Below are 25,271 nucleotides of genomic sequence, written 5' to 3' on the forward strand. Positions count from 1 at the left end.
AGCTGAACTCGTCTGATGATGGGTTGATGTTAGCCAAGAAATGGATCCTTTTCTTTGTAGAAATATTCAGCTTCTCTTCCACAGCCTCCAGCTCACTCAGGATTTGGGCTGTTCTTTTTTTTAAGAAAACCTTTATCCCAAAATGGAAAACAAAACAAAACAGAGAAAAGAGACTTTTCTCTGTCTGTGTGTGTGTTGGGGGGTACTTTGTTTTTTTCCAATCTGTCACTGCTTTTGTAAGGCAGAAAACAAGCCAAGAAGAACACCAAAAAAAAGGGGGTCTGAGGAAGAAGATGCTTCCCATGAAAAATTTGTCTGCTCAAAAACTCCATTTCCCAGCAAAATAAATACTGGTGAAAAAACCGCAGGCAGCCTGGAAATTAAGAGTGACGAGGTAGCACAAGAATCATAATACACCAATATTACTCTCAGAGGAAGGTTAATGGATAGGAAAATGCAGCGGCTGGTGGTGTCAGGGCCCTGTGCTCTGCCTGAACATGTGAAAAATTGAACTCCTCAGATAAAGCAGAGCTGGATGGAAAGCAAAATAGCCCTGGCTGAGCTCAAGTCCTCGTTATAAACCTGAAAGGGGCACGTGTCACCCTGCTGGTTGGTGATTCCAATGGACTTTATTCCACTCAGAGGTGAAAGGGATTGGTTTTACAGCCCATTTCAGCAGCTGAAGTGAACGCAAGCTGCTCAGAACAGCAGGCTGACTGCATCCAGGGCAGAAGAGCACAGGGAAGCCCTGAGTGACTGCATTTGGTTAGAAGAGGAGCAAAGCACCCAGGGCTGCATCTCTCTGCTTACAGCCTGCCTAAACCGTCATGAATTTTCCCCTTGGCTGCTCACAGCCTGGACAGGACTGGGATAAAGACAGCAGCAATGTGCTTATGGGGGGGGTGCCTACATGATGCTTTCAGCTGTAATTGTGCCGGCTGCTTCTCTGCTTTGAACAAGCTAACGATCAAAAGTAACCTCAGAGAAGCATGCATGAAAGGGAAGACTCAAAGTTGTACCAGCTAGAAACGAAGTCTTATTTTGAAGAGATGAGTATGTACAGCCTGATATGCTGACATACTCAGCCAGCCACAGAACAGGAATCGTACTGGGAACGTGCATGGCCGATCTCGTTTCACCAGCCAGCTTAAATAACAAACATTGCAGGGGATTATTTGATCATCAATCAGTAAGGTCATCTGAGGGGAGAAAAAAAAAAGTTGCACGGATATTCATCATGCATTTTCAAATGAACGCATGAAAGGAAATTGCGAGCTGCCTGCTGAGATTCATGGGGCTGGGAACAGCTTACATCTGTGACATACATTCAATTATTGAGTGAGGTTTGCTGGAAAAAAACGAAAGAAAGAAATCCCCTACAGCGTATACCACAGCTTTTCATATAGACTCTCAAAACTGTCAGCAGAAGCAGTGAATGCTACAGTAGGGACTGCTATGGCTCCTGGCATCAACAGAAAGCTCCGCAGGCAACGAAAGACCAAGGTTTAAGCCCAAGCCATGCAGGCATCACCACCTCAAGCCATGTGGCTGTCCCATCTCAGACATGGACTGAGTGGCTGCTACCAGCACAGATGATGAAAGCATGCAGACAAATGCTCTGTCAAATTTACTCTGGAGCTTCACTTCAATGGGCTGCATGAGATCCCCCCTTTTCCTCACTTACCCTTGCCTGCTGTAGGATGGCCTGGGCTTGGGCCTCCTGTGCAGAGACCATAGGTCCTTTGGAGCCAGCATCTCCTCCTCCACTGAAGCGGAACTGGTGGGAACAAGGCAGAGAGCAGGTCACTGGATGCTGTCACTCCATGCAAGCGTTGCTCCTGCACAGCTCTGTTCAGCACGATTGATCCAATCCCACTGCTATCCTTCTTGCTGCCCCATTAACCGTGGTACTCTCAGGTCACCCAGCTGTTTCTCACCAACGCACCCATGCAGCAAATTCTGCTGGTTCAAAGCAGTGCAAACCACAGGAGGGCTCGTGGGCTTTCCGCTGTAAGGACCTCACACAGCACAGCTCCAAATGAACAGCACAGTTCTCCCAGGCCTATGCAGATGATGTTGGTCAGGAGGTCAGGATGCTGGGCTGCATTTCCCACTGCATCTCCACACAGTGCATCTGCTTGCTATGGGACGGAGACTGCATTTCCCACGTGTGGCCACATACTTCAGAGAACAGAACTCGCCCCAGCGTTCAAAACCACAACCCCTCAGCACACAGAGGACTTCTAAAGCAGAAAGCATTAGCTTTTTATTTTCCTGAACTTGAAAGGGAAAGAGTTTACTGTTTTCTTCTGCCTCTTCCACCCCCAAGGGCTACAAACCCACCCTCTGGGACACACATCCTCCTCCTGTCTTAGCTGCACGCATCCTTAGGGCTTTGCAGGAGGGACTGCAGAGAGCAGAACCTCCTTGGACGGCTCCTTCACCTCTGCTTCACCTCAGCGCCGTGCCTGCTTGGCACTAGGTGTACAACCACGCAAACTTGGCAAACGGGTTCAAAGAAACAATTTATAGGCCTAAGGTTGCTTACCATCGGGGCCAACAAATGCATTGTAATGGCCAGCTGAGCTCCGTGTCGAGCGCTTGGCCTGGGCTCTGCTCGGCACCCTGCCAGCATCCTACATGCATATCACCCCACCATTTGGAGCCTGTACAAGAGTGCTGCGGTTTTTCACTCAAGGCTCTTTCCCTTTGGTACCTAGCCACTCATTTCCAACAGCTGGTTTCCTCAGGGAAACCTCACATCAAAGCAGACACAAAATATAACCGCTCGTTTTCTGTGTCCCAGGACCAAGAAGGCTGACTTGATGCTTGTTAGCTTCGTGTAAGGGAAAAGGACATACAAATTAACCACTGCTCACCAACACAGAGCAGTTAATTCAGGTGCTTACAGCTTCAGTACCTGCTTTGAAGAGGCCTTAGAGGTTCCTCACCCTAAACGCAGGGTTCTGCAAAAAAACTTTGGCCATTGGAGGTGTCTTCAGTTGCTTCCTCATGACTTTCACTCTCTTACACTATGCCAAGGCCTAAGCAATGATGGTTATTCATTGCTTTCAGAAATTGCAGTTCACCTGCCCTGAGCTTCTGACCTGTGAAAATGTGCCAGCGCTTTGCAAAATGTAAATTTGTAAGGGAAATGATCCAAATCCATCTTTTGCACAAGAGAAAATGTGTCCTTGGTGTACAGGGGAAAAACTGCAAAAACAGGCTCTCGGCAGCAGCAAAGCCAAGAAGCAAAGCTCATTTTAGTGCTTCTTTTTTTTTTTGCTTCATTTATACTTACAGGCAACATAAGCATTGTCCCTGGTGGTCCTGGTAAACCATCTGCTCCTGGAAGACCTGGGCGGCCAGGAGGTCCCTGTCAGAAGGAGAAATAAAAATAAACTTCTGTAGCATCGTCTTAGTCATGTCCATGCACAAGTGGCTGTGGCTGTACAGACATATGTCACAACACAAAGGGCTCCCTATCTCGACAGCTCACACCGAGCATGCTGGCATCCTGATGGTCTGGCAAACTCTGTGGAAGTACATCTGTAGGCACACATGGTTTTTCTTAGCAATTCCCTCTTCTTACATGCTGGCTCCCTTGTTTTCTGTATCTGCCATAAGCAATGTTCAAATGAACAATAAAAGCCTCTGCCATGTTCCGAATCAATGGAATCAAAGGTTAGTTGGGTCTGTTAAAATCTGTTAAAAAGGTATATGAGACTTCATAACTCAAGTCAGTGAAATAGAAACAGTGGAAAATAAATACATTTCCATACATGTTCAGTCACCTGAGTCATTCCGTTTTTCTCTCCTCTGCCTTTTTTCATCCTATGAGACCACTTCTGTCTACAACAGAGTGATCCTGTCAGCAGCCATAAATCAGCAAAACTCCAAGGGCCTGAATGGAGCTGTGCTGATTAACATCAGCTGAGTGTCTTTAACTTGCACTAAAGAAACAAGTATGCAGTAAAAGATGTATTGATGAAGCTATAAATAACCAAATATGGCCATTTTTCCTATGACAGCCCACAGATTATTTGCACTCCCAGCTGCGTACTAACCCAAATTTGCACATCCATCCATAACCCTACAGAAGAGTAGGAGGACACCCAACCACCCAATGCACATGCAATAATTGCAATTTTCACATCAGCTTGAGGAGCTGAAGGCAAGGGTGACTTGAACTCATCCCAGGGAGGCCCAGAGGAGCCCTGGTGCTCATTTCATGGCAAGGCAGGCAGGATTACCTGTCCAACAGCTCAGGTTTGAGGGCTTAGGCACTCCCCTGCTCAGTAAACACCAATAATAAATTAATCTTTGGGGAAACAGCACTCTTGGAAGAGCAAGCAACAAGCATCTACATTAGTTCTAACTCTGTTCAACTTGCCCCAAACCCTCAAGCCTGTACAGACACCAAATGAAAGGGAAAATAAAAACCCTGCCCCAAATCCCACATCTGTGTGGAAACACAGCAAGGACACAGGAGAAGCTTCACGCTCACCAGACAAGGCAAAGAAAGGTGGACGAGGGTGGGAGAGGGAGAGAAAACAGTACAAAATCTATAAAGCAGAGCATTTTTAATGAGATTAGTCGAAGCATTATGGTTGCCCAGTTGTCCTGTGGACGGACCTGGGTGCTCATTGAGTGTACTTCTAGAAGGGTGTCTAACTCATCTCATCAGACCCTCCCTGGTTTGGGCTGAGGTCTCAAGACATGCTGGGGAATGGAAGCACATCATCTTCCCCCACATGGTGTCTCAGACACACAGCTCCCCATTTCTGCAGGAGCACAGGACTTCACATCTCCTCATTCGCTCCTCTTCCATTCCTTCCACATCTTATTTAACCTAACATCTCCTTTGTCGCCTCCCTCTTAAAAAGGAACCCAAAAGCACCAAGCCCTAAATTAGAGCCCAGCTCTGGGGAATGAGAGCCATTGTTACTCCACCCCACGGGGCTATTTCTGTGCCCTGCACCACAATTACAGGGCAGCCAGCACCAAAGCCAGTCCAGAATAACAGCCCGGCACCGCAGCTGGAGATTGATCAGCACAGCACTCAGCAGCTCCCTCAGCACCAAAGAGAGCTGTGTAACATGCCGGCCCATCCATTTCTCAAGACATGCTCGTGATGTTGTATTGGTGCTGTTTTCTTAGCCTGGCTGACACCAGCATCCCTGACTCGACCGATGAGGTGCAGAGGGCAGTCCCATCTGCTGCAGCACAGCACATAAATAATTTAGGCCAGGTTCACCTTTATATAATAAACTTTCCTCCCTCTCGGCGCTGCTCCCACAGAGGATGGATCAGGAATGGGGTTGTTTATCTCTCCTTGTGTGCTCTGCCCAACAAACGGCTGGAAACGGTTTTCTGCATCAATGCCTCGTTTTGTTCCAGGTTGGGTGTGTGAGGTCTTCTCCATGCGGTGCAGAGCAGTGGGGGGCAATGGTACGGATGGAAATCCACACCATAAAGCACTTTGTAAATTGCAATTCAGGCTGGCTTGCAGAGGCCTTAGAATGCCTTTGAGAGACGCAGCATGCCAGACTCTCGGTGTAAAAATCTGTGTCGCTCTCATTACATAAATAGAGATCTGCTGATATATAGCAACCAAGAATGGGGACTTCAGCTTTCATTTGGTGCAGTGCTCTACAATGCCACGCTGAACGTAAAAACTGATGCAGTATTTCAAAGGAATGCTTTAGCTGAAATCTTACTGCATTTGTTATCTAGCTCCTTGAGTAGGAGACAGTGACAGACAGTGGTCTTCAGAGCAGTGCCCAGCAGCATGGACGATGGGCCCTTAATAGTCCAGTTTTGAGCTTTAAGTCACCCTCACAGAACATTCTCCTCCCATTTTTGGTCCTGGCCAGAGAATTACACGAGCAAAGCATTCGAGGCATTCTGAGCAAAGCAGTCTGACACAGGAACTGAAAGTTTCAAGACTTTTAGAACCGCACGGAGGGCATTAGGGACCCTATTACACTTCTGGGATGCAAAACTGTCCTCAATGGAGATGAGTCCACTGGGACACAAGGACTGCGTGGTCTTGGGAAATACAACACAGGCACTGAGACCAACCTTTGCTCAGAGCCAGAGGCTGACAGGAGCCCAGCAGCACCCAGACACCCCCCAAAGTTACCAACACAGCAGGGTCAGTGACCAAGCTGTGGTCTGTTCCAGTGCTGTAGAGCACCTTGCCCAAAAAAAACAAAAAAACAAAAAGCATATTTTTCTCCCAGTTTCTTCATTCCATTCTGGAATACTCCACATTCCTTTCTTTCCACTACTGGAAAGACCCCCTCACATCACTCCTCTCACAGATAGGCTGGCTGCAGCTATACTGGTGTCACAAGCGCTTCTTCATGCTGTAAAATTACAGGGATAAATGAGCCAACCAACATAATGAATAAAACAGAGCTAAATGAGTGTTGGCCAATATTAACATAGCTGAATATTGCTGTTATATTAATTCAGTACACCTGTCTGATTGCAAATATAAAGTCTATCAGATGCAACGTTCCTCACTGTACGCATATAAGCGCCATGTAAATTCATGAGCAACAGGCAGGGTTAATAATAAACAAATTAAAGAGGAGCTGCTCTAATTGAAGAGAGTGTTTTTAATACAGTTGCAGCTCCTGGCTTTGCAAATTCATTGCTTCTCTTTGTGCAATATGTCGTATTATGTTCTGTTCTGGACACTTAGCAAAAGCAAGATGTGCACACTGTGCTTGAATGCGAATTGAGCCTTTTATTTCAAGGTGTGTAACAGTAACATCAGGGACAGCGTGATGCTGCTGATGGGCTTTGTGTGGTCATTCAAGGGGAGCCTGGAAATGTCCAGGCCAGGCAATGCCTGCACATGCATGGACAATTGACAGAGGTATCAGCCCCCTCATCAGCACGGTCAGCACCCATCTCATAACACAAATGAACTGCTAGGAGCCAAAGGAGAGTAACAAAGTAGTAGAAGAGCAAGTTGGACAGCACACAGCCAACCTCTGAGCGGCATCCCATGTGTTAAGTCAACCTCTGTGCAGTGATTCATGGGTTAAACTAACTTCTGTGAGCAGTGGCTCAGCCCACCGCTGCATATTGACTTTCTGAGCTCGCAGACACCAATCAATGGAGCTCCGTCAGGGCCCCTCGTTCTCAGTCATGTCACAAGCACAAGAAATGTTATTACTGTTCCATCAAAAACCAATAAATACACCTGGGGCGTAAATGAGGTGGGGGGCTTTACAGAAGCACACTGGGGGGGGTTGCAGGAGTGTGGTAGCAGGTAAACTCCAGCCAAATCCCCAGAGACCAGCACTGCAACAAAGAGCTTTAATTAAAAGACCAGGGCTCAAGTCAGCCACGTTGCCACAAAAAAACACCAACACCTAAACTATCTCCTCAAATACACCTGAAAACCAAAAGAGACACCTCCAGTGTGGGTCAGCAATGGGTGGGATGGAGATGCACTTTGATGGGTGGGAGAGGAAGGGTGAAAGGGTGGTGCTGGGAGGGACGAGGGATAGAAAAGAAACTCAAGAATGCTTTTTCAGAGTGACCCCAAGCATTTCCTGCAAGGGATCAGAGTTGGGCTTTAAAAGCTGAGGGTGGAAGAGGGTGGGGGGGGATAACCAGTCCACAAAAAGGCTTCTGTGGCACGGCGGCTCAGCCCCTGCTCAGTGCAGGGAGCCCAGATATGAAGGACTAAGGGAGAAATACTTCAGTGTTCTGCCCAATTGGTGTTCACATACTGCAATGCATCCCATCCTGGAGTGGAAAGGTGATCAGCCACTTCCAGGATGGGGAACATGGCTGGTGCAAGAAGCAATAAAATCCAAAGGTTTGATGCACGTTTGACACTGACTTCAGAGGAGGCCACAGGAAGTCTCCAGGATCACATAAACATTAAAAATGAGTCTGCACTGAGCTCCTTTGTCATGTAGAAATCTTGTTCTGATTCTCTGTAATGGAGCAAATTCTCTCTTGTTCATTCCGGGTCTTAGGTTATGCAATTAAAATTGAAAATTAAGTGAAAAGAAGAGATAAACAACAATGCCTCAACACGAATCCTTAATAGAGAGCTGCAGCAATTAGCTGTGCTAAGACACATCAGAACAACACAACATCCTTTGTCTGTGCAGACCTTCCCACTCTGCATGGACAGAACTCAACAAAATCCAAGGGAATCTGTCAGAGGAACGGGAAGCCATGCAGATATAGTGGGTCTGGGTCTCCCCATCCTTTCCCAACCAGGTCACAGGGACAAATGGGACACAATTCCTTATCCCGAAAGCAGCTGCTAAAGCAGCAGAAGATGCCATGGTGCCAGGAAAACATGCTCAAGCCCTGACCATCACACTGGGAACTGAGAGCTGCTGTGCTTTCCCAGAGAAATACTAGAAATAAAGGTCCCAGATTACCTTCAGACCCCCATCTGCAGGGTTGCTTTTGCCCTTTTGGCCAACAGGACTGCTGGATGCCTCAGTCCACCAACAGCCCTGTCCTTAGGGCTGCTTTTACTTTTAGGTGAATTTCTGATGCCCACTAAAATTGTTCCCAGCAGCCCCCGAGCCCAATGCTGCCCTGGATGCTCATCTCAGTGCTGCTGCCCAGCCACCCTAGAGCTGGTTGTGCTCAGTGTGAAGATAATCCAGGCTTTCCCAACACACCTCACTTTCTCTTTTAGCCACTCTCTACAGAAATCTGTGCTGTTCCAAGTCAAAACAAGTCTCATTCACTGCTGATGGGAGAAAACATAAAACCTCCCAAAGAGAAGATCATGCACACAGCGTCCTGGGCAGGAGACATGCCCCAAATAGAACAGCAATGTCCTAGCAGCTATTCTGAAGGCATATGTGACTGCACTCAACATAAAAATGCATCAAGGTATCGAAACAGATATCAAGCTCCATTTGCTTCGCTCATGCAAACTTGCTGAAATCAATGAATTTATCTATACAAGAGTTTGGCTGCACCAAGGGGGATGCGCTGGTGCTCCTCCAAAACCAAGCTGAATTTACATCAAAAGCAAATGCACAAGTGCTCAGGCACAGCGTTGCTAAATCACATCAGTCACTCTCTAGTGCTTGCTGGTTCAGTTCAATAACTCATCCAGTGCAAAGGTGAGATGCTACACAGAGCAATCCTCCCAACAGGGGCAGTCTGGGACACAAAAAAGGTGGAAGGAACACAGCAAGGATGGTGGAGTGACCCCAGGGGTTGTGCTGGGATGCAAGCAAGCCCAACCCACTGCTGTAGTGAAGACTCAAAGTTGTGGTCCCCAGCTGTTCGTCCCTGGATGCAAAGGTTGCCTTCACCACAGTACAAGCACCCTTTAGGATTGGCAATCTCTTTGCCTGATCTCATCACAGTATCATCATAGAATCATTGAAGGCTTGGGTTGGAAAGGACTTTGAAGATTTTGAGGCATTAAAACCAAAGATTCAGAGGGGATTGCTATCAAATGCCTTGCGCAACCAGCAGCATGCAGGACTCCAGTGCTGTCCCCTTCTGAACACACAAACTGATGAAAGGCATCAGCCAAACAGAAGAAGAACAGGGATACTCACTCTCTCCCCAGGATCTCCCATTAAGCCCACAGGTCCAGTTGGTCCTGGAGGTCCTGGAAGGCCCTAGCATAGAAAAGACAGGGAGAAAAAAAAAAAAAAAAGCCACTGAATGGAAATGTGTTATTATTTGTAACATTCATGCAAAGAGGAGGAAAAGAAATAGGGCTTTCTGTTTATTTTGACTCCAGAAAAATCAACCCCAAAGCATTTATACGCACACACACGGCATGTGGAAGCAATAGAGCTCGGGACCAGCTGTGTGCTGAGCCCTGTGCAGGCATCAGCCCCCCGCAATGCATGCATCCAGCTCCACCAAGCTGCAAGGTGTAACCCCAACACCACTTACTGCAGGGCCTTCGGGACCAGGGGGACCTTCCACAAGCATACCCTAAACAGGAGAAAGGAATAACAGCGATTAGCAAGGCACATCCTCAAAGCCAACCCAACTTCAGGGCTGAAAACCCAATGCTTTCTCCATCCTTAAACAGCCCAGGCCTTGCTGCTAGCTTCCACACTCCCTCAGTGACATCAAAGCCAAATATCATTTATTTGGATCATGCAGGGCATGGAGAAACAGCCCCTCACCCCAGCATGGTGCTGCCTTCCCGCTCACTGCCTTCCTCCCCTCACTAAAGGGCAAAACTCAGCTATGGAGACGGGGAGAAGAGCTCCTTTTTGGGAAGCAGCAGTCTCTGAGACCCAGCAGCTTGGAGAAAAAAAAACAATAGAAAGTTAATAAGCAAACTGCAAGGGTTTTGGGTTTTTTTTTTTTGAAATTACTTTCCTAGCAGGCTGCACACTGTGATTTACTCTGTGTACCCAGGAAATGACTGTGCAGGCAAAACAGCAGAATTATGTTATTCCATTCCTTTTCATCTAAATATTTTGTCCTAACTTTAAATCAGGTCTAGCCCATACTCAGTGGAATTGAGCTGTTTCTGTTCACTTATTTATTTGGTTGTTCTTCCCCTTCATGGCTATGTAAGAGGCCACAGAGAAATCTCCCATTCAAGCAGACAAACACTTTCTAGAAGTAATTTCACTGCCAACCATGGCGGCATTGCTCTCCTCTGGCTGGGAATTAGATGTAATCCCTACACAGTACTCTTTCAACCCACACTAAATATGAGCTCCTTGCTGTTGAGGGCTACCAGGATGGGGCAGGTGATCCTGATCCCCCAGCAATGACACCCACAAGGCCCTATCTCCTTTTCCATAGAAAATCCCAGAGCTATCAGCAAACATCTCCCCACATAGGGACCACAGAGCCCATCCCCACTGAGACAAACGATGGCACACTGGTGTGTTGCAGCCTCCAATACAGAACCCAACACCAACCCTTCCCCTCCCCTGTGCTAACAGTGTCTCCAGGCTGATGCAGAGAGCCCCAAGCTCACATCAGTCCCTCCCAGAACTTTCTGGGGATGCCACCAGGGTTACTATGGCCTGAGCATGCACGGGGCTGAGCTCTGCTTCCCATGGCCGGCTGCAGGATGCTCCTATGCACAGCCCGGGTTAATTAGCCCATTCACGATGCAAACATCCTTGGCATCTTCCCATATTTATCAGTTGGTTTATGTTGAGCTCCAGCTTTAGGGACATCTGGAGATTCTCCTCGGCAAGAGATCACTGCTGTTTACATGACCGCTCATCAGCAGTGGGGATATGGGAGGCTGTGGGGGCATGCCACCATAGGGGACTGCCTTGGGGGCGGCAAGCAGAGCACATGTTTGGGGCCATCCAGGGGAAGAAGGGATGTCACTCCCCTCAACACCCCGTCGCTACCCACAAGTGAGGCTAACACTGCAGAAAAAGCACAAAAACTGGTCACGGTGCAGAGAGGAGCTGTGCAAAAGCTGATCAAACCCTCTCCGAAGGCAGCTGTGAGCACCTGACTCTGGCCCAAAGCAGGGAAAGGCAGCCTGTCACCGCCACAGCCGGACCACGGGGGTCCCAGCATCCCGACCACAACCCCGAGCAGCCTGTGCTGCCCTGCTGCTTCCAGCGAGCGTCAGCACAGAGCAAGGATTGAAAAACAGGCAGCTCGAAGGCAAAGATGAGAGAATTCAGCAGAAACCCGCCTTCGGTTTTTCTTTTCACCCCTCTGCTGCAGCTCTGATCGAAAACCAGATAAAGAATGCAGCAAAAGTGAATTTCTCTCTGTTAAAGAGGAACTGAACGGATAGGAACACGGCGGCATTTGGTCTTGTTTACTCTCTGGCAAAAGCTATACGTGCTCCAGTGTTTTGAAATAGCAAAGGCGGCCAAATTCTTTCAGGATGATTAAACTTAACCATTATTTTGTAACGTTTCAGATTAGTTCCGGCCCAGGGTGGGCTGCTGAAGCTGCCTTCTCCATGTTGCTGCATGGTTCAGCAAAGCGTTCGCTCCTTGCCTTTGTTTGCAGAGTGAGAGCAGGACCCAGAAGGGAAGGGTCAGAAATGCTTTCATAAGGCAGTGATGGAGGCCTGTGAAGCCCAACTGCTGCCCCCAGCTCCTCACTCTGCCAGCATAGGCAATGTCTCCTTGAGAAGGAAATGGAGGAAGAATTGGAAGAGAAAAGAATGGACTGTGGGTAATGGGAAGTACGACTGCTTCCTTGGGCACTGCTTGGGCTCTCTGCCAAGAGGAACTGGGCTAACTGAGCTGCTGGTGTGCAGCTTGGCCCTTTGGAAATGTGGCTGGTGAGGTGAGTACAGCAATGTTAAGCCCTGCTCCCAGCCCCAGGAGCACCCCAGCACCTCAATAGGGACACAGACATGTGCCAACAACCCCTTGGTCCTGCTGAGGGCATGTAAGCAGCACTGGGGAGCCCCGGCTCTATCTGCACCTATGGGATGCTCTGCTGGGCACCCACCTTTTGTGTAGATTGCACAGTTTATAACCATTCCTTAGAAAGCAAAACAGGAATGGGTCAGAGTGGAACTGTAAAGAAGGAAAGCACTGATGTTCCCCCTGGGACAACATAGGGCTTTTCTGGAAGCTGCTGGGACCTGGGAGCAGGCAATGGAGCAATCTGTGCTCTGAGAACCCTTTATTTGCACAGAGACAAACCCATTGGCTGCACCATTAAAGCCATCCCCAAGCAGAGGTTTTGGGTCAGAGTGTGGTCTGGCCCCAGGCTGCAGGAGTAGCGTTGTGGGACCTCCAAAATCCCTATAGAGATGGGGAATAGCCTCTCCTCTGCCAGGCACTTCCATTTTGGAAGGTCTGGGGTTGCGCTATAGCAAATGAGATGTCATGGGAAATTGAGCACTTCCTTCCTAATTTAAGCTGCTCTGTGAATTGTCTTAAAAGGAAATAATTACGGTATTTTATATTAAAATGGACCAAGTAATGGGAAATTTTCTTCTCAGCTGTACTACCAGGAGCACCACACCATAGAGAACGCAGAGTTGTCCTTACCGGCTCAATTATGGCAGGCTCACCCTTCTGCCCCTTCTCACCCCGTGGGCCTCCAATCTGCAGCAGAACAGAATGGAACAGAACAAAGACAAGCAGTCAGAGAGAGCATCACCTGAACCAACGGTCTTGAGCAGGAACAGGAGGCAATGTCACGATATCTCTGCACAGCACAAATGGAGCAAGGAGACGTTGATGGCACGGCAAACATTGCCTCTTGGGTGGATGAACCCAAGTGGGATGGGATCCCCACCTTTTGCATTGCTCGTCTTGAGCTGTGGAGGAAGAAAATAGTTTCTGAAGCGTGCATTTGATGGGGAAAAAATACTCCCTCACCCCTTCGTAGATGGTGTCCTGGTTGGCAGGCATCCCAGGCCCAATGTCAGGAGACACTGTTCTGTCATAATAGTAGTAATTCCCATCATATTCTTTTATCGTTTCCTCAGTGAAGTCTTTATCCAGGTCGTCTCCTCCTTGAGTAGCCTGGAAGTGAGAGCAGCAATGCGTCAGGCTGCAAATCTCTGCAGGTTGTGCAATGCTGAAAGCCCAGGAGGGGACCGAGGGGTTTGGGGAGGGAAGCAGCCTCATGCTAATGGTTGTCAATAGAAAGCACAAGAAAAGTTTAGTTCTGAAGTTTTAAGGTCTCCGGTGACCTCCAAGAGTCTCCCCCAAAGGAAGGCAAGAAGAATGGAAGGATCTTCACACAATTCTGGCCTTCCCCAGCAGCACCAACCCTCCCCCCAAGCATAAAATAACAGTGAAAGTGCAACGGTCTGAGTGAGGCAAACAAAGCAGCACAAAGCAGGGGTTTGTGCTGGGACATCCCCACAGACTCCAGAGGCTTTGAGAAATGTGGAACTGAATTTTCCTGCTCGCCTTCCACAGCCTGAATATTGAAGCCATCGGATTAACAAGCACCAAGTAAATGAACAAATAAACCGAACCCCATCCCATTCTCACCATCCCAGTCAAAAAACGCAACGCGCCGCTGTGAGAAGCAAATTACAGGAGGAAATGTGGAAAAATCCCAGTTTGTTTATACAAAGCCCTCCTGTTTGTTTTGTCTGCGATCCAAGTCCACCCTGCTTTTCCAAAAAGCAGGGGCAGATTTTACAAATCTGATGCATTAACAGCTAAAATCCTTTCTGCATCTTCACAGCAACAGATGCTGCAGTACAGAGACACCAGACATGTATCACAGTTTCCTTCCTTATGTCCACCTCCCTGCCCTCTCTGCAGCCACTTCTCTCCTTCAGTTGGAGGGACACTATAAGGAAGGAAACGTTCTGATAATCATTTTGTTTCCTTCCCTTCTTGTTAATGAACAAAATGGTCCATAAATTGAATTACTTCCAGTGCTTCCCAGAGAGATTATCTCTTCACTGCTATGAATTCAAAATCACTTAAATGCCACCATCATTTGCAGACCTTGTTTCTGTGCCAGAACTGCTCAGAATCCATGAGCATGAGCATCTGTATCTGCATGCAGGAGGATTTAAAGAAGCCTCATTAGAAGGCAGCGCGCTTCCTACTTCTGCCCACTTTCATCATTTAATCAGCAAGGAGAACTCGTGACAAGTCATCCCATCTCATATTTTCCTGAACCAGCATTGAAAACATGGGGACAGAGGCAAAATCCAAAAGAGCATCACTGAATTCCACAGCTCTGCTACAAAGCAGTTCCCAACAACCCGCATCTCTCCCCGTTCCCTTGCTATGCCGTGGCCATTTGGGAAATGGTTATGTCTGATTACAGCAACATTCAAGGTATGGAGCAGAGAGCCTCAGAAGTAAATTTCTTCTAGGAAATGATTCTTAACCCAAAGTCTGGATAAGGCCAGACATTGACATCTCAGATGTAGTCCTTATGTGTTTCTGAAACAAATATTTGGCAGCACACAGCTAACAGATCCAAGTTGCTCCCAGATCCATTTTTTGACTCTGTGATAAAATATGAAATATAAAATGATTCTAAACTACTCCTTTCTAAACCACTTGATGATGGTTCCTGATTAGAAAGCTGGGAAAGCTTTGCATTAGTTTTCCTTTGCACCGTGCAAACGGATCAGGTGCTGTCACACCTCTGCTATCCCGTTAAAACTCTTTTTATCTGCGTTTGCACTTTGAAACCTTCAAGCTTGTTCATCTCCCTACAAAGCTTTTAGAGAGAACACAGCAAACTTCCTCAAATTGCATTTCGTGACACGAACATCAGAAATGCCTCTTTTGATGTTTTGATATCCCCAAATCAATTTGCTTGGAAGAAGATAATATCCTGGATTAGAGGGCAGAGCAGAAGGAAAGCTCTCTGTGCTGAAACCTTCAGGTGCTTCGGAAAGAGAAAGAACAAAAGCAGCCTGAATTCAGAACACAGTGCAAAAAGAAAAGAGGAGGTCAAAAAAATCATTGTGCAAAGTACTGCTATGCTCCATGGCTGATAACAACCTCATTTAAATCATCTTTTAGCCTTCCTTTTCAAGAAAGCGATGCAGCTTTGTGTGTGTGCATCCGGACAAGCAAAGCAAACTGCTTGATGAATAGCAGGCGATGAACAGAATATATCTGTCCCCAGCTCCTCATGTTCACAGGAGTATTGCTGCCTACTAAATCTCAGCATTGCTCCGCTGACATTTATCACAGAGTCATTAGCTGTAAGCAAACTCAAGCCCAGGAAAGTAAACAGCCTAAGCCTGCCTCCAAAACCTCTCCCCCCGTCTCCTGTATCTCCAAGTCCCTTAGAATTCCAACCATAGGAATTACAGTCTGCCCAAAATCCAGACAGGTGAACTCAGCAGTGACATCCTCACATCCACACTGCTCAGACTGCTCTGCTGCTGGATAAAAGCATTCAGCCTCACCAGGAGCTCATGGCTGCAGGTGGGGCTCCCAGCTCCCACCCTGTGGTGCAAACCCTCATCCCCTTGGCTACGCGCACCTTTTGGGGCTCTGTCACACTGTATCAGCCCTCAGTGCAGGGGAACCTCCTGCAGCTGGGCATCACTGCAGGATTCAGTGGATGAAGTGGAGCAGACTCCCACCCCCAAGCAGTGCCACGGCCTTTCCCATTTACATGCACCTCTGAGCTGCTGGAGGTGGGCAGCCTCAGGATGCCCTGCGATGCTTTGGGAGAGCAGGCTGAGTTTTCACACAGGAAAGCTTTGCCCAGTATTTCCCTACCTGAGCTTTGCTCCTTTTCTATTTGATTTTCCTAACAATTTAAAGAGGCCCTTAAGCCTCTTATTTCCACTTCCAAATTTTTTTATTTTATTTTTTTTTTTTTTAAGATCATCCTATCCAATCTTTAATTCCTCCCTATTAGAAAGCACAAGTTTGGCCAAAAAATTTCTGGATCAACGTCAGGAAACAGAAACATTTCCCATCCTTTGGTTCCCTCAGGCTGGCGCTCGGTCCATCCATCTGCTGGAGTGCTTTTCTTTCCCCCTGAGCATCTCTCCACTCCACTCAGCCTTCTCCCAACAGCTCCATCCCATCCGTCTGGGCTCAACACCCCTCACTCTTCAGCTCTTCCTTGGACACTTTCCCTGACACCTTTTAATTCACGCTTTCAGGCCCAGCTCCAATTATCTTGGCCAGCTTCTGCTTTCTTTTTTTGCCACTCTCTGACATCTCCCAGCAAGCCTTGAGTTTCACGGTCCCATCGCTCACTCCTACTCTGCTCAAGGAAGAACCACAGAGCACTGCCAAATCCCACCCCAGGAAACCTCATCCTACCATCAGCTCCCCATGCTGATGCTCCTGGGTAACGACAAAGTTGCCTCATCAACTAGAAAGTTATTTCCTTGCCTGGCGAGCTATGCGACACAGCTGCATGACAGCTCATTTCAGTCTCATCAGAGGATGAGACCAACAAAAACAAAAAACTGGGCAAGCCTTAAGGGCAGAGCAGTCTCAAGTGTGACATGGTGACATTAAATGTGGGGAACCGAAAACGCAACTGCTCCAAAGAGTATCAGCTGTGGAATCTGGGCCGATTCCACTGTCAGTAGATCTGCAACAAGACAGAGGGCCTCTGTGGACAAATGGAATAACTCAAATGTGAGGGTTTGTCCCAGTGCTGAAGCCGTTTGGTTGGGTTTTTTTTTATGTTTCAATCTGAAAAATGTGGAAGTGCCATTCAGTAAGAATGACAAAATGAAAATATCCCACACCCTGACACTTCCTCTCACAGAGCTGCCCGAGCCACCTGCAGGTTTATCGTATGGATCATCACATCTCCTTTGCTCAGGGCTAAGAAATAATAGAGATAAAATATATATATATTCAAATGAAAGGAAAAGGATTCATTAAATTACATCAGTCTCATTGTAGGTGATGACGGTACTCGTGGGGAGCTCCGCTTCCACGGCATTTTCAGTGAGCCCTCCCTGGGGGTCTACTTCCTCGTTGTAGTTGATGTCTTCATAGGGCAGAGGTGTGAAGTACTCCTCGTTGATGGTTTCATAGTTGTACTCATCCACCAGGGGGTCGTCCACGGGTGCAGATCCTTTGGTCTGCCTGCTGGGGTCCCCTGCTTCAGGGGATGGCGTGGGGGAAGGATAGTCCTAGTGTGGAAAATAAAAATCAAACTAGCATATATGAAAACCACCACAACAGGTGGAACAAAACAGATGTTCTGCATCACCCTCCACTCCCCAGTTCACAGCTCCATTTATCAACCAGGACCTCACGTGGGTACCTGCTTGGTTTCGGGTCTCTCTCCAGCAGCCACTCCTGGGGGTGCAGGTTTGGTGGTGGGTGCTTCAGGCTTTACAGCTTCGTCAACATCTTCATAGTAGGGGTACTCGTAGTAGTAGGTGTCCCCTTCTCCTTCCCCATCGGTATACTGCAGAGAGAATACAAGCAGCAGAACATCAGCTGGTGGCACCCAGTGGATGCCCAGCAGCCCTCTGTAGGTTGCCTTCACACCAGTGGTCCATGCAGCACTACAGTTCTGCTGTGGAGTGACCATGGCAGTTTCCCTTCCTCCCGTACTTCTTCTGTAACACCAGGAGCCTGAGTTTGGGCTGCTCTGTGCTTTCAGGTCCCCGCTAATCTCTCAGCCCAGGGGCAATTTCTGCCTTAGCAAAGAGAGCAAAGCTACTCACAGCAGGAATTTGGTCACCCTCAGCTACCCTACAAAACAGAAAAACAGTTGTGTTGAGACCTCCTGGCTCACGTCTCAGATCTGCAGAGGGCAACGTGCATCACACCACCACTCCAAGAAGCCAGGCTGCTCTTTTCTCTCCTTATAGCATGCCTGTGATTTCCTATCTGCCCGTGACCCGCAGGCAGGAGGGCTTCAAAACCCAGATATTTTCAGAGTTTTCCACAAGGCGTCAGTCATTCTTCAGAATGAAATACAAACCAAACGTTTGGTTACAGCCGGGCACGGCCGATCTCTTTGCCAGCCCATCACTCCGGCTGGCAGCAGTCGCATGGACGAGTTATTCTTACACAGAGCAACACAGCCCAGAGACAAGCCAGCCCTTGTTGCACTGCTGGCTCCAGAAGAAGAGCTTTCTTTTCCTACTACCATGCACTTTGATCACACCAGAGTCTATCCTCCAGCAGCGCTGGCAGCACGGTTACAGCTTCCATGGGCCGCACTGCTGCAAGCTGCACTCTGCTCCCCAAAGCAGCTCCTTAACCCAAAGCCCGAGGTGCATGAGCCAGAACACAGCAACAGCACTGCAGATCAGTGGGGAGAAGCTGAGAGTAAAGCAGAGGGCACTGCACTCCTGCAAACCGGGCAGAAACAGCAGCCAAGGCACTGAGAAGTGCCTGAGGGTGCCAGACGCTTTAATTGCTGTGAGCTGAGCTTGAGACCTCTTCTAAATGTGTCAAATTCAGATGATGGTCTTCTGGAAATCAGCCCCACTCAGATGTTTCCGATTGAGCAGCAGAAATACGGAGGCACCCCATTTATTTTATTTTTTTTTTCCCCTTTACTTTTTCTAAAGAAAATAAGTTCTGACTGTAGGAAAAGCTGCCTTGTGCAGCCCAGCAGCTCATATGGGAGAAATCATTACAGATCAGCTGGGACCATTTCTGCCAAAAGGAAATTCAAATGGCAAACGTACAGGCAAAAAAAAATTCCTCCTCCAGCCTTTGACACCTGTCGTTTCAAAGGAGTACCAGTAAAAAAAAAGGACTTAATCTGCTTTCAAGTTTAAGAGCTAAAATTGGATTTTAGAAACAGGTGCACATTTTGGATGGGGTTTGGTCTGCCTGGGAAGGTCAGTGCTTCCATCAGCTCAGGATCTGTCCTCTGCAAGGTTCTGAGCTTTGAGCAAACCTGCACTGCATTCACTGGAAGAGCACAGATGAGAAGGGAAAGCCCTGTGGGTAGGAGACCAGGACTGCAGGATCCTAAGATCAACCTCTGCTTCAGCCACTGCATTATAAAGGATTTACAGCAAAGCGGGACAGGAGAAAGACTGGATAGGAGGAGGAAGTTTTTGCCTTTAAGGGCAGTGCAGCACTGGTACAGGTTGCACAGAGAGGCAGTGGTGCCCCATCCCTGCAGACACACAAGGTCAGATTGGAGGGGCTCTGAGCACCCAAGCAGGGCTTGGGTGTCCCTGTTCACTGCAAGGATTGTGAACACATGGCCTTTAAAGGTCCCTTCAGATTGAAACAAGCACACTAAGCTTTGCAACCACAGCACGGAGCCCCATATCACTGCCCCCAGGGCATCCCCACCTGCAGCCACGAGCTCCTACTCACGTATTCATCCTGGTTGGGGTCCTGGGACTGTGGAGAGTCGGGGACGGCGGTGTCACAGTCGGGGCTGTAGTGCTCACAGTAGTCATGGGCTGCCCGGGGGTCGGCCACGATCAGCAACTGCTGGATGTCACCCTGCAGGGAGGGAAGCCAAAGTCAATGATAGCACCAAAAGCAGTTTACTCGCAGCATAAGGAAAGATTTTACTGCTTGGATTGTTGCAGCTGATGGTTTAGTTAGGGGAAAAAAAGTCTTTTTTAATGATAGAAAAATACTGTGAAGGCGTCGGGGGAGGGAAAAAAAAAGGAGCATTACAGCACAACTACTTGGGCACATAATAGGAACCAGAAGCTCAGAGCAAAGCCTGGCCAGAACGTCTCGGAGCCCAGTGGAAAACCAAAGGATATTTTTGAAACAGGAGGTCAGGCTCAACTCCATGCATGCACTGCAGCCGTGACCGCCCTCCGACGGCACATGGAGCTCTCTGAACATCCACACTGCCCTAAAATTCAGCCCTGCTTTAAGCCTATTGCTCTTTGTGAATAACCTTTAGAAAATGAAGCGAAAACGGGTCGCAGCTTCGGAAAAGATAGGAAAGCAAATTAAATAAATAAAGCCAAATTATTGCCTCACAGAATGCGCCCCATATCCAGCTCTTCATCACCTGCAGTGCAGCCTGCTGGGCCATGGGATTACCTGCACCACATCATCCCAATGCCAAGGGCAGCTCCCAGGCTTCCCATCACTGCAGGATGCCAAGCCTGACCATGACAACTCGCTTGGAGCTCCTGCTGGGAATAATCTCCCAGCTGCTATATCAGATCACAGGAGCCCAGCTACCTCTGCCCCCATGACAGCCACGTGAAGACACTGATGCCCTTCTCAGCAAGGTGCTTAAAGCTTCCCATTTTGCACGAGGTTATGAGGAGTGTTCGGCGCTGTTGGAAGAAGTTGAAATAAAACAGTCACTACAGCAGGCTTGGTCTTTGTCTCCGAGAGGCAGGGAAGGAAGGCTGAAAGCTTTTTTTCCTGATAAGGTGGGATTTACACCTCAAGAAGAGCTGATAGTCTGTATCCTATCAGAGACCAGAATTAAAGTTGCTTTTTCTTGAGGAAGAGATAAAGCAAAGAAAGGCACGCTGGCTAAACACGGTGCAAAAGGTTACACAGGAGAGAATTTGCTGTAGCTGAATTCACTCTTAGCCTCTGCTGACAGCATCTCCTGAACTACATGTGAGACAAAAATCTCGTCTCAACCACACTCTGCTTCCAGCAGCAGAATGGGAGCTGAGCATCTTCTTGAGCAAGGCACTGCAAAGCATGGAAGGACATCACTGCAAGTCCCAGAAACTCTGGACTCAAGCTCTGGAGAAAGCCCAAACTCAGCACAAGGTGCTGCGGGATGACAGTGGCCCAGTGAGGAAAACAAGTGAAACTTCCTGCCACCTCCGGGCTGAGAGGAGAAGAAAGTCGGCGTGCACCTGAATAACTCCAGCACACAAAGTGTGCCACAGCAAAGCACGAGCTGCCTCAGAGAGTTCCTGTCAAACTCACAGTGCTCCACGAGCATCACTCACCATACCTCCTATTTTCCCATTTCCTTTTCAAACCCAATCAATCATCCTGTCCAACAAAGATCATCCTTCTCGTGTTCCGGCAGCAGCGTGCAAAACCAGAAGGAAAAGCGATGCAGCAGATTTTGGAGGAATGAAAGCCCCAGGGAGCATCCGAGCTCAAGTGCACTGACGTGGGTCGAGCAGCTCAGGGGCAGAGGAAGGAGGAGAGCTTTGAGGGCTGCTGGACTGTTCATCTTTGTTTCATTAACAGCAAGTGCACAGCGCTGGTGGGCACCCCGTGTTAACATTTGTAAAAAGCAGACAGGAGCGAAACCTTGTTAGCAAAATTCCCAGTCAACTGACCTCATCCCTCAATACAATACAATAACAGGGACTAATTGAGGTCCTAATAAAAGCCCCACTATCTGAACTTCACAGAAGATGCACAAAGCTCCGCTGTCAAGAGCCCCATTTCTTTGATTTAGAAAGGTGACCTTAACTAGAGCAAGCCACGCAGGGAGGTTTGCTGCTTGTGTGTCCTCTCCAGTGTTGCTGCTAATAAATATCACCCAGAGAGAGCTGCCCCCAACCCCAGCTCTGCTCCTCTGCACGAGTTCTCGCTCCCTGCTGTGGTTACACGCAACAGCCAGCCCTCTCTCCTTCTTACTTCAGCATCTGCTTTTTTCAGCACGAGCAGAGATAATGAAGATGCCATAAAGTTAAAGCTAACCTCCCCCCTTTCCGCATCCATTCAACAGCCATAGATTTTCCACGAGGCCTTTGCAAGAGGGGGAACACTTTCCCTTGGTGGCTTAAAGAATTTACCAGCCAAGGAGGGGAGATTCTGAAGACCAAGCTTCAAATGAAGGGGTATCCAAGCCACAGAGAATCCAACCTCAAGCCCCACGTGGGTAGTGGGGGAATCACAGACACCTGGGTAGCACAGTGGGCTCTCAAGAAGCCCTTCCAGTGCTGCAGCCCAACTCCTGCCTCTCTTGGGCACGCACTGCACAGATAAATAGATTCTTTCTTTTCCTCTGAAAAGAACCAATATTTCATCTGCCTGAAGAGCCAGTGTTTCTAAAGGAAAATAAATCAAACATTGACCTTTATTCCTACAACTTCCTGCAAAGGGGAAGAGGCAGCACAGCACGCTGATGAAAATGATGCTGAATTGTGAGGCTTTTTTTTTTTTCCTCTTTTTTTTTTTCTTTCCTCCACCAAACAGATGTAAGTGCTAACTGTCCCAATCAGTAAGAAATTGTTTGACATTTATGGTAAAGCCATTGGTGCCTGATGACTCATTTGCTTTATGGATTAAGTTCCATCAAGGCAGTTGAACTCAGCTCCCCAGCCAGCTCCCAGACAAGACTGGAAAAGCTCTTCAGGAGCATTTTTTAACACTTATTCTATACGTGTGCAAAAATGTCACATCGCTTCCAATGACATCAACTTCAGTAACTTGGAGAAATTGCTGCGGTTCAACAAAACAAACAGCTGGCGAGGAGAAGCACGGTGACTTCATCTGGCATTGGCAGCAGCTCCAGAAGTACTGGGCTTCTTCAGGGCTCCCACTGCAATGCACTAATAATTACTTGGACTGTTGCAATAATTACTTGGGCTGTTGTTTTAGTGCGTTGCCACAGGCACCTTAGTGACAGCGAGCATCTTTAAGAATAATTACTGCTCGATGAGCTTTTTTAAGCTCCCACATCCAACTCAGATGGCCACCACAACCCGTATGTGGCTGTGATATTAAAACAAAAAAGTCTTAACTAATAGAAGCAATCAGGATGTTGCCGAGTCTTACTATGACAAACTCACTGGTTTCACAAACACAGCCGCATTAAGAGTGGCATAAGTTCAGCATGGCTCTGCGATGAAAGCATTGAGATCTCAGCCACCAGCAAGCTTCCAACGAACCAAATCCCTGTCTCAGAGTCGGCCTGCCAGCCCCAGATGTTCCGCTTGATAGAAGCTGTCATCAGCACTTGCCCAGGGATGAAGGCTCACTGCTGAGGACGCGGCGTATCGGCATCGCCCAAGCATCCATCCCTTAAACACAGCTCTGCAGAGAAGCCAAATGGCAGCAATGGGGTCACACCATGACCTGCATCCCAGACCGCTCTCGCTGGACCAGCCGGGCATCCTTTGGGCTTCCAAACACGTTGCAGAACAAAACTGGAAGCCAATAGTTGGAGAGCTGCCTCAAAAGAGAATCAAAAATAAAGAAGGGAAGGGCTCACGTGTAGCTGTGCGAGTCAGCTGCAAACACTTGGTGGTTGGGATAAAGGCAACACGGATGTTTGCTTCCTCGCCCTGTGCGAGGGGGGCAGCAGAAGCAGACAGGCAGTTCTGCTGTGAGACCTCTGCTATTTCCCCTCCTGTGCTCAGGTCACTGCAAGAATGGATCCCTCCTGACTTTTGGCACTCAGATGGGAGCTTCTTCTGAGCCCTGTTCAGTAAAAATAATCTCACACAGAAAAGGGGACAGATGCCTCTCCAAGAAAAAGAAAAGAAAAAACAAAACCCCAAAAAAACCCACGGCTTCAAGCAAAAGCCCTGCTTAAGGACTGACGATGGTTTCCCTTCCTCACCGCATCCTCTCCTGGCTGGTTCTTACAAACAGGGACTTTCAGAGCAAGGAGGTTGCATTTCTTGTGTGCTTGCACACAACACGGTGTCTGTTATGACAGGCTGCAGCGTAGCATCGCAACACAAATTACAAGCTGCTTAGCAACAGCTCCTTAGTGAAAGAGGAGGGCAGGAAAGTTTCTCAGAAGAGAGCAAAAGCCAGATGGCTCTGCTAATTCTGGAGAGCTCCACTGAAGAAGCCATCACTCTGCCAATACCCAAACAGCAGTCAAGGACCCAAGTTGTTAATAGAGTGGGAGATATTCATACAATGTTGACTTCCAAGCAGATGCTATTTTTCTCCATTAGCCTCAGTTCTAACGGCCTCCCAATGTCAACAACACCCCACTCCCATGTAAGCACTCCTTGGGCAGAGGCTGCAGCCCCAGGCATGGTGCCGAGCACCTGTGGAAGTGGACAGAGCAAATGGAGAGCCAGAGCTCGCATCAAAGTCCATTTTTGCTTAAGGGATAACACAGCTAATTCCCAAAGACAACACACACAGCGTTCATCCACAGGATGGATTATTTACACAGTGGTACTTTACAGGCAACAGACTCATCCGCTATTCCAGATACTTTCCTATTTATAAAGGATGAAAGATTTTCTTGCCTTTCCAAACGCCTGAGTTTGTTATAGCCATTAATCATTCCCAATTTCTTCCCAAGACTTTCCATGGAATCCTCACCAAACTCTGGCAGCCCAGAGCCCTTTTTCTCTTCCCAGTCCCACATCCCTACCCCCAAGCCCATTCACAACGCTCACATCCCACAGCCTTAGAGCATCTCATGTATGGATTGTCAATACCATGAAAAGAAAGGGAGAAGATGAAAAAACCCAGCCATTATTGCTCAAACAGCCACTCCTATGCCAACCCCGCTCCAGCCCCGGCACGGTGCCTAATTGAAACCCTTGTCCTTTCAGAAGGGACATCTAATCACCAGCTTTAAGGTCTTGAACAGCTCCCGGGCTGTTTTATGCTTATGGGCAATTGTATGTAACCTCACCCAACCCCGAGCTTAACAGACTGTGATGGGGGCTGTGGTGCTCAGACAGAACCCTACGTGCGCACCGTGCAACTCATCACCCCATAGGCCTGGAATGAGCTTTGCTTCCAGAGCACCCCACGTCCTTTCCAGCTTAAAGCCAATGCTGAGACCTTGGAGAACAAGAACTCACCAACCAGGTGGAAGAACACAGCTAAAGCAGATCAGCTACCTGTCATTTCACTAAAATCCAAGAATTTAGAGGATGTTAGGATTGTTTTTCTCTCAGCCCCAAGGAACAGGCACTCTGGAGAGCAGGTGGCACTGGCAGAACTACAGAAAGCATTAAACCTACCAAGTATTTACTGCAAGGCTATTACATTTCCCTGGTTTTGTTC

At 48.1% G+C, this 25,271-nt stretch overlaps 1 protein-coding gene across 2 annotated transcripts in view; it reads right to left on the bottom strand.

Annotated features, from left to right (window-relative positions):
* COL5A1 (collagen type V alpha 1 chain) overlaps positions 1-25,271 on the bottom strand; it is a 127,365-nt gene that overhangs the window by 54,088 nt on the left and 48,006 nt on the right. For both annotated transcript variants that reach the window (XM_042878716.1, XM_042878715.1), the window contains exons 5-13: positions 19,701-19,832; positions 17,671-17,817; positions 17,288-17,536; positions 13,311-13,457; positions 12,978-13,034; positions 9,919-9,960; positions 9,573-9,635; positions 3,302-3,376; positions 1,685-1,777 (exon numbers count right to left, since the gene is read on the bottom strand). In XM_042878716.1, the coding sequence (XP_042734650.1) occupies positions 1,685-1,777; positions 3,302-3,376; positions 9,573-9,635; positions 9,919-9,960; positions 12,978-13,034; positions 13,311-13,457; positions 17,288-17,536; positions 17,671-17,817; positions 19,701-19,832 (1,005 nt within the window). The remainder of the gene's footprint in view (positions 1-1,684; positions 1,778-3,301; positions 3,377-9,572; positions 9,636-9,918; positions 9,961-12,977; positions 13,035-13,310; positions 13,458-17,287; positions 17,537-17,670; positions 17,818-19,700; positions 19,833-25,271) is intronic.

Source organism: Lagopus leucura, unplaced genomic scaffold, assembly GCF_019238085.1.
Source record: "Lagopus leucura isolate 7727_CA_CO unplaced genomic scaffold, USGS_WTPT01 Super-Scaffold_100022, whole genome shotgun sequence".
Taxonomy (NCBI): Eukaryota; Metazoa; Chordata; class Aves; order Galliformes; family Phasianidae; genus Lagopus; species Lagopus leucura.